The 9,616-nt window shown below is 46.5% G+C and overlaps 1 protein-coding gene across 1 annotated transcript; it reads left to right on the top strand.

The window, feature by feature from the left end:
* Positions 1-1,470: 1,470 nt before the first annotated feature.
* NYX (nyctalopin) lies at positions 1,471-6,201 on the top strand. Its single transcript, XM_054390082.1, has 2 exons — positions 1,471-1,492; positions 4,802-6,201. The coding sequence occupies exons 1-2, from the start codon at positions 1,471-1,473 to the stop codon at positions 6,199-6,201; spliced, it is 1,422 nt and encodes a 473-aa protein (XP_054246057.1).
* The last annotated feature ends 3,415 nt before the right edge of the window (positions 6,202-9,616 follow it).

Below are 9,616 nucleotides of genomic sequence, written 5' to 3'. Positions count from 1 at the left end.
TCAAGCATAAATTAATCAGGTATTCTATTTCCCAAAGGAAAAAAAAAAAAAGAAGGGGAAAAAAGAAGACAAAAAAAAAAGGCAGCATAATAATTCATTTAGAAATAAAGAGAAGAGCTATTTTTCCCTCTGACATGGTGAACACAATTACCTAAGGCATGGGAGGCTGAGATAACTCACTTATTCAGCCCCCAATCTCCAAAGAAACCATCATCATTCTGTCAGAAAGGCTTTAAAATCCAACTGACAACCTGAAAGCTAAAACATCACCACATCCAGAACCTGTCCTTACGATTTCCATGCACCAGCTGCAGCGTCACAAGCAAAACACACTCACAGGCAGGGCAGAGTTCCTTATTAGCAAGGCCATATACATCATCCAAGCTCCCTGTGTTTGCTGACCCTTCTCACAGAGCTGCTGGCATCTTCTTGTCCTTTAGGAGCAATTCCCAGCAAAGCAAGGCGCATCAGCATCCTGTTAGCAGTGTGTGAGCCACACTGGGGCTGGGAAAGTGTGCATGGGAGAAAAGAGTCCCAAGCTGAGCTTGTATGGAGAGCTCAGCAAAGGGAAACCATAAGCTTGTGCTTGCCCCCAAATATAATCACATTTAGGCTGCACCCTCCTCTCCCACCTCCTCTGCCATTACATAAGGGAGAATGGAGTAATGACTTTCAGCAATGCTGTGTGAATGGCAGCAGTCCAATTCTGGACTGCATTATTTTATTTTATCTTATTTTTTAAATGATGAGAGCAGAGTAGGTTGGCAGAAGGGAGAAAACATCAGTTTAGTTTGTCTGCAATCCCTGTTTTGCTTTGGGAGCTTTAGAGGACAGACACATTCTTCCATCTCTGCTAATCCTCCTCTGATACAGAGGATTTTCCTGCCATTAAATGATAGCTTGTGAGAAAAAAAAATGCCAACTTTTCAGAGACTGACTCGTATGGCTAATGGCTGCCTCATGAGCAGGAGGGAGGACACAGCCACTGCCTGGCTGGGTAAGAAATGTATCTCAGACCATTTCTGTTGGGAATTTTAGTTTTGGCTGTTTGATTGTAAACTGGTTGTGCTCCTTTGTACCAGCCCATATTGCCTGATGAGATGGCCAGTCTCTTACTGTTGGTGATCTTTTCCCACCTCAGATGAGAGGAACCTGCCCCTTGCCTGGCTGGTGGGAAGAATGTGGATGAGCTGGTGAAAAGGTGTAGCACAAAGCTGCAGGATTGCCTGAGAAGGTCAGTGATGGAAGAAAGATACCTACCAGGAAGCTGCTGGGAAGTCTCCAGTTTGAAAGCATGTGGGAGAGGAGCTTTTCTCTTGCTTCACCTTTCTAAACAGAGACCCTATTAGAGGAAAATGACGCAGGGAAATGGCAGAGGGTGAAATCTGTCTTTGCTCTTCCTCTGTGCTTTTTTAGATCGCTCAAGTTTGCTTGCCAGACCTGAAATGCCACTAGTGAGTAATCAAGGTAATGTTTGCCATCGTTTTAAATGGTGAGTATACTCTTATCTGCATTTCCCAGTAGTGGATTAGACTGATTGTTTGGAAAGGAGTAGGTTAAATACTCCATTACTGAAATCATTCTCTCTTTACCCTTCTGAAACATTTTTTTTTCAGTCTCTGACACTTCCTTTCAAATCCTAAATTACAATAGTATTTAAAAGAGCAAAAGACTTCACCCCTGGGTGGAATTTTGTTTATGCCTTAATCTAATGGATATTTTTTGACTGTATAGATGTATTTAACCCTTTTTCTTAAATACACACCTCATTTGAGCACCCTCTGTGTAAATGAGTTGGAGGTGTCTTCCAGCTGCTGCCCTTCCAGCTGCCACAGTGTGAAAAGCAAAGAACATCCTTTTTGGGGAAGGGGCAGGAGAAAGGAAGGGCTGATGGGAATGTTTCACACTGTGTTGCTCAGAGGAGATCTGGCACATAGCAGAAACCTGATCTTCTGTAGTCTGAGCAGCAGCTCTCTTGAGGGTTTGGTGGGATTCAGATAGAGGATGTTTTCTGACTTCCTTTCCCAGAGAAACAGGGAAAATTGCCACGACGACTGTGGTGCTGAGGGGCTGCTCCAAGCTCCTGTTGCCAGGGAATGGTTTTCTAGCTGGATGGTCCTCAAGTGTTTGTTTCCCACGTACTGCACGATGCAAAGAGATGCACTTGTAAATAGAGATCTTAGAGGCATGCTGTGAAACACCACTAGCAAAAGACCCAGAAATCTGGGCACTAAAACTCCTGTCTGTATATAAGGAGAACAGGGTGAGTATGATTTAGGAACAGATAGTGCCTTTATCAAGTGATTAGAGAACAAGCAGGGATGGGTAGGATGCTCCTTCCCATACTGCACACAGCTTCTGGGGAGGTCTGCTCTGAGGGTCAGAGGTGTGACTGAGCTCGTTTAGATGTAGCTAAACATTGAACTTGTTTGGGACAGTCTCACATCTAGGATAGTCTATGCACATGTGTCCCTCTGGATGTCACCCTGAGCCTACACCAGGCTCTCCTTCCAGAAGCAACGCTTGCATCCGTCGCTTCCAGACAGCCACCTGTGGTCAGACATTTGGGAACCAGCGAATCCTTAATCTGTCTGGCCCTCAGTTTATGTAACCGAGTAACAAAAACAACATATGCCCCTCTTTGCAAGCAACTGTGGGAACTGGTGCAAAGGGCAGCAAACCAGGCAGCCCCTATGCAGCCTGAACAAAGAGCAACCTGAGGATGATGTGGTTTTCCCTTCTTGTCCTTAGGCTCCTTACCTGTTGCCTGTCCAGGCCCCTGACTGAAGGGAATTTTCCTTTAGGTGTGGTTGTTTTGTTAGATAAGGGTTCAGGAGAAAAAAAAAAGAGAAAAAGAGAAGAGCATACAAACAACCAAAATGGCAAGCTGTCTAAAATCCTTTCCACCTCTCAGAGTCCTTCACTGTCATTTATCCTTGAAGTGATGCTGTTTTGTTAATTCTCCAGTCACGATAGCATGGCCAGGCCTGGTGGGACCTGAATTTTGATAGGGAGGCCACAAGTAAAGTCATTCTGGGATGCTCCCTCCACATACCTGATTCTTCTACTTACATTGACCAGGTTTGTTCAAGGGGAATCGGGTTGGGAAGCTCCTAGGTTGATGTCCAGTCAATGGGGACCTGCTTAGCAACTGGTTTTGCAAAGTCTCCTGCTTGGAAGAAGCCACAGGCAGTGTCAGCTCATGAACAGATCACCATTCATGTTGCCTTTAAAAAGGATGGAAAATGGGCAGAGCAATTGCAGTTGGAAGGGTAGTTTAGTCTGTACGTTAAAGCCTATGGGGCTGCAAAATTAGAAACTTGACTCTTGCTGAAGCTGATGCTCCCTGGCAGAGCACCTCACAAGTCTGTTTTAATAAAAACATCCCCTGGGAATACAGCTGTGGTGGGCAATTGCTGTGCTGCAAACTAACAAGTAGAGGCAGCATGGCTACAAGGAGCTTCCCCCTCCAGACAGCCAGTGGGTGTGTGGGGGAAGGCCTCTTCCTTGTCCCTTGGGGCCAGAGAGGGAACACAGAAGCAGCAAGGTGATCCCAGCAGTGCTGCAATAAAGGTGACTGGTGGTAAAGCTCTTGATACCTCGTGTCTCGTTGAAAGAAATAGAAAAGGATCATGTTTGTGTGGGAGCCAATAAACTGCAGCAATAAAACCAGTCAGTAGCAATACCACCATCTCCTGCTAGCAGCTACCTGGCAGGTTCACTGCTGTGGCTTCTCATTTTGTTGAGTGTTAGCTAGGATGTACCTTTGAGGTCAGCTACAAAATGAGCCTTGCCTTTGGTTCCTCCTCTCCAATCAGTTTATTTTGCAGGTGTCTGGCTGGCTGCATGTTTTTTTCCCACAAAAAATGCCTGTCTGTGGAAGCTGACGTCTTCTGTTCCTTTTGTACTTCTCTGATTTCTCCCCAAGAGCCTTCTCCTTCTTTTTCTTTTTATATATGCACCTACATGGGACTAACCAGAAAAGAAAACACAGTAGCCACTCATCTCCCTTACCAGGCTGATAAAAGGTCAAAGTGGCTGCTCCCATCAAACATAAGGCACTGTGGTGACTGTCCTGAGAACTGGCAAAACAGTAAAAACCATGCTGGAAGTGAAGAGTATCTCATCTATGATGAGGTCATAAAGAAAGCAGTTGGACAATATCCCTTAATTTGTTTTTCCTCATGCTGTTCTACTAGTGGGAATGCGTTTTTAAACCCTACTATGCCCTTGTAGTGCTGCACCAGCTGATTGAGCTGGTGGAGTAATGTTAGGTTGAATGAACAAAGAAGAGAAAGAAGCAAAAAGCATGAGTTTGATGTACCTCAGGCAGCTAACTGATCTCTCCTGCCCACTGCCAGACTGGCATACACAGTCCTCTCTTCCCCAGCCAGTAATACTGCAACCTCTCTATAGCTGCTGGTCCTCAGATCACCTCTGCCTGTTCCCTGGCCAAACCATGTCCCCAGTCAGTTCGCAGAGAGGATCATCACAGAGACATTAAGCAATACTTACCTTTAGGTGAGTCCCTGCTTTTGGGGAGAGAGAAATTAATCAGAGCTGACATTCTAGCTGACGTTATGTGTATACACACCTCCTCACAGGGGCTAAAAATCCCAGCAGCAGATTTGCAGGGATCTTTCGTGGGAGTTCCTCAGTCAGCACTGATGTACAAGTAGCCTGGCTAGAAGGGAGGCACAGGCAGAGTAGTTTCTTTTTCCTGTCGTGTCTAACGTATTTGCTATCGCTGCATCCTGATTCTCTTCTCCCACGCCTCCATGGGTGTGTTCCTCCCTGCCAGTGATCCTTTGGGTGCCCCACGTCCATGCGGTGTGGGCCTGCGTGCGGTCGTGCCCGGCCGGCTGCGTGTGCACCCAGGAGCGGAGCTGCTCCGTCCTCTGCGATCGCGTCGGTCTGGGGCAGATCCCCAGCGAGTTCCCTTGCGAAGCCTCCTCCATCAACCTGGACAAAAACAGCATCAAGTTTCTCTCTGAGAGGGCTTTTGGGACCTTGCCTTCCCTCAAATCCCTGTCGCTCAACCACAACAACATCTCCTTCATCACGCCGGGGGCGTTCAAGGGGCTGCCCAGCTTGACGGAGCTGAAGATGGCTCACAACGAGTACATTCGCTATCTCCACACGCGCACCTTCACCGCCCTCAGGCGCCTGGTCAGGCTGGACCTGGCCGACTGCAACCTGTTCAACATCCCAGACAGGATCTTCATTGAGCTGCACGCTTTGCAGGAGCTCTTCTGCTTCCAGAACAACTTCCGCAGGATCCCGGGTGCTATCAGGGGCATGGAGAACCTGACTCATGTTTACTTGGAGAGAAACAGGATCGAAGCGGTCGCCTATAACTCCCTGCAGGGCCTGACCCGGTTGAAATATCTGAACCTGCAGGACAACAGGATAAATGTCATCCATGAGCGAGCTTTTCAGGGCTGCCAGAAGATGGAGTACCTGTATCTGAATGACAATTTGATCAGCGAGCTTCCAGAAAACTCCTTCGACGGCCTGAGGTGCCTGAAGATGCTCAACTTGGGGGGGAACTTCCTGAGGAACATTTCCAACACCTGGTTCAGGGACCTGGGGGAGCTGGAGGTCCTCTACCTGGACCGCAACAGGATCAACTACATCGAGGAAGGGGCTTTTGAAAACCTCACCAGCCTGGTGACGCTGCACTTGAACAGCAACAACCTGACGACGCTGCCCTTCTCTGTCTTCCAGCCGGTGTACTTCCTGGGGCGCCTCTACCTCTTCCGCAACCCCTGGGAGTGCGACTGCCGCATCGAGTGGCTGAAGGAGTGGATGGAGAACTACAGGCTCGTCAGGGACATTCCCTGTGCCTCCCCCTCCTCGGTAGCTGGCATGGATCTGCTGGACGTGCTCTACGAGAGGTCCCCAGAAGGTGACTGTCTTGACCCTGTGGAGCTAAACATTACGTCCGAAGGCCCAACCCCAAGTGGGCAGCCTTGGTCTACCACTGAGAGCAAGTTCAACAGCCTTATCTCCAAGCTCTTGCTCCAGATGGGCCTTCCAGAAGAGGTGGCAAATGCTACTGAAGTCTACATTAACACCACACAGCTGGATGTACTGACTGATGGGGTTTCTTCTGGGGGGGAGGAAGACAATATTGATGCCATCTTCTTCTCTTTTTACCTCCCAGCACTTTTTACAGTGATTGTGCTGCAGTGCAAATAGTCCAAGGGCTGCATGGATCATAGATCTTGCTTAAGCATTTAGTCCTTGTACCTACCTAGTCATTAGGGGAAAGTTTGTATTGTGGGTCTCTGATATGTAACTGGTTCCAAACCCTCCCAGGTTGGGTTGGTTGGATCTGGCTACAGATTCCTATGGGTGCTGGTGGGATATGATTCAAGGCTGACTCTCACTCCAGGTCAGAATCCTGCCCCGTGGGGTCTCAGAGACTCCCAGATCCTCGCAGAGCTGTGTGTAAGATGAGCAATGAGAGACCGGCAGTTAGGCTGAGTTTTTGTTAGAGATGTGTGAGGTCCTACTAGGAGCATAGGGAAGAATGGTGGGGCACTGCAGGTCTTGTCATTCTGTTGGGCCAACTCCATGGACTTTATGAGAGCAAGAAGAGACAGCAAAACTGGACCCCCTCTTCATGTCCTGACGGACACTCACACCCACAGCAGCTGCTGCTTAATGCTGGTGAACGCTGCGGTGTCAGAGGGAGCAGGGTTGTCCTGAGCAGCATCCAGGGATGTAGCACTGGCCCTCATGAACGAGAGAACACAGCATCTGAGGAGGGTTCCTGCCCTGGGAGGTTGCATGATGGGTGCAGTGTTTTGGCCATGACTACAGCCATGTTTTTGATCCATTTCTCCCACTGCTATCTTTGTTTGTCAAAACATTCTTCTCAGAGAAGAAGCTGTTTCAGTGTAACAGTTCACGTATTAACACCTGTTTCAAATGTGGGTTTGTGGTTTTTTTTTTTTTTCAATGAATATATTGTTTCAGGGGCTACTTTGGTTTGATTTGTATGTTATTTCATGGCATGGCAGCAGGAGCAGAACACAGTAGTGACAAATGCAACCAGACCCTTTACAATGCTTTGTATTTCCACCACTAATGTGTACCATGTAGCATGTCACATTATGCTGTACTAACCATGTTGTCATTTTCTTTTATGTGGCATCTTACACCTTTTATCTTTGAAATCTTCAAAGAAAGCTGCTACTGTGACCAGAAAGAATTTTGTTTTCTCTAGCAGAGCATGTTAATAAAATAATTTGATACTTTGCTCTCAAGAATAAATTCACTGCTGAAAAACTTTTTTTTTTTCTTTTTAAAATTTTTTTAAAATTTCTTTTGAGTTCCTTGAATTACTGTGGTGGGTTATTTTTGTAGGCTACTCAAATAGGTACACAGGAATGTCCTGTTTGTGGTCTAGAACTAATGGCAAGCTCTTTATTGAAGCACAAAGAATAGACAATTTGACTTGGAAGATGACTGTGCTTAGATTTGGGGTAAGTAGCGATGCTCTAAAAAAATAAGTTACTATATAGAAATACATTTCTGTGGTGTTTTAACTATATTAATTCATTATACATGGCTTATCATGCTGTGGTCTACATAGGAAATGATACAAAATATACAATCCTTTATTACTGCTAAAATGTCATGAAATAGGAATAAAAATGGAAATTAATTAAAGAAAAACAAAACAGCCTTTCAATCATTTCCTTGCCCTTTTTTATCTCCCCAACTCCCTGCCCTGGCTAAAAACAACTGAGGGCAGCTGTCTTTGCTTCTGCCCTTTTCCCCAGTCACATATTGAGGAGTACTCAAAAATGTATGCAAAGGACAGGCCAGCTGAAGGTGGACTTTGAGCATTGAAAATTCAATACTTGAAGAGCTTCTTTTAGCAGCTCCTGTGCCTTCTTATGTTTGTGCTTGTCTGGGACAACTGGGGAAATAAATTAACGTTTCAGACAGGGTTCAATGCTTCAGCAAAAGGGCCTGCAGGGCAGTCTAGAATGAAACTCAGTGCCCTCAGCCTCAAACATTGCTGGCATCCCAGCACATCAATGAGCAACCCCAAGGATGGTCTCACAGCCTGTAGCAGGGCAGCAAAGCTGTGAAGGGCCTGGAGAATAAACCTTATGAAGGAGCTGGGGCTGTTTAGTTTGGAAAAGAGGAGGCTGAGGGGAGACCTCATTGCTCTCTAGAACTACCTGAAAGGACCTTGTGGAGAGGTTGGGGCTGGTCTCTTCTCACAAGTGATAGAACAAGAGGAATGGCCTCAAGCTGAGACTGGGTAGGTTTAGACTGGACATTAGGACAAATTTTTTCATAGCAAGAGTGGTCAGGCACTGGAATGTTCTGCCCAGGGAGGTGGTTGATTCACCAACCCTGGATGTGTTTAGAGGTGGTTTGGATGTGGTGCTTGGGGATATGGTTTAGGGGTGAACCTTGTAGAGTAGGGTTATTGGTTAGACTTGGTGATCCTGAGAGTCTTTTCCAACCAGAGTTTTTCTGTGATTTTGCATAGAGTAAACAGCTCTGGAGAAAGCCAGCATCAACTCATGCACTAAGTGGCTGCACAGTCCTGGAACAGCTACCATGTGAGACAAGGAAGCTGTTTTTTTGCCAGCATAATTTGCCAGCAAAAAGACTATCTCCAGGGGCTTCAAGACACGTGTCTTGGTGCAGCCTGCTTTGATCTGCAGCGCTCTGTCCTTAAAAGATCTGCTGCTTCCTGATTGTCACCAGTGACTTCTGGAGGAAAGCTGAGTGCAGGGAAAACCAAACCCTCCCTGCTGTGATGTCTCCTTATCTCTCTGTAGCTTGACCACAGTTTTTCCCCAGGGAAGAGAGGTGCCAGATGGTTTGATAAATGCCTATTTGACCTGTTCTGTGATCTAAACTCGATGAGTTTGGATTTCCAGCCTCTTTATGAATCCATTAATCTTCTTAAGTGCTAAATTCATCTGTGTATTATAAAAGGCTGTTTTTCAGACCTAGCCCAGCCCAATGTTGTAGAGATGTATTATGTTAAGGATGCCTTTACAGGAGCAGTATTTCATCCTGTCAGGACAGGTTTATCAATGGGCTTGCCACAGATGGGCACAAATGGTTGTATTTCACTTCCTATGAGTGTGGACACCTCATGAGTCAATTGTTTTTATAAGCCACATTTTCGTTTTCTGTGCTGAAATCCATGAAAGCTGAAGGTTGTCTTACTGTGTGAAATTGCTGAGAATGGCTTTTAAGTTAATTTGTGCTTCAAAGATGCTTCTGTGTTGTCTGCAGGAACGGCAGATCTGAACCTGAAACGTCTTAAAGTGCAGCTTTTAGCAGAGATTGTGCAGTCAGGTGATGGACAAGGGGACTGTATGTCATACTTTACTGTGTGACAATGGGGCCAGTGGTGGCATCCATGTCCCTTTTCAGTCAACTATCCTATCTGCTTGCCCTAGAAAGCTTTCCCTGTGCTGCTGCAATGTGGAGGTGGCTGCCTGGACAGCGCATGGCTGGTGTCGTGCTGCGTGTGATGGGCTCTCAGCTTCCCTGCAGTAACGAGGACAGGCTTGATACTCTCCTGCTCTGAAATCCTGCTTTTCCCTCTGAGCCAAGAGATCAGCAATGT

The sequence above is a fragment of the Indicator indicator genome, chromosome 1 (assembly GCF_027791375.1).
Source record: "Indicator indicator isolate 239-I01 chromosome 1, UM_Iind_1.1, whole genome shotgun sequence".
Classification (NCBI taxonomy): Eukaryota; Metazoa; Chordata; class Aves; order Piciformes; family Indicatoridae; genus Indicator; species Indicator indicator.
Note: the sequence above shows the minus strand (reverse complement) of the source record. Positions and strands in the feature narration are given on the sequence as shown.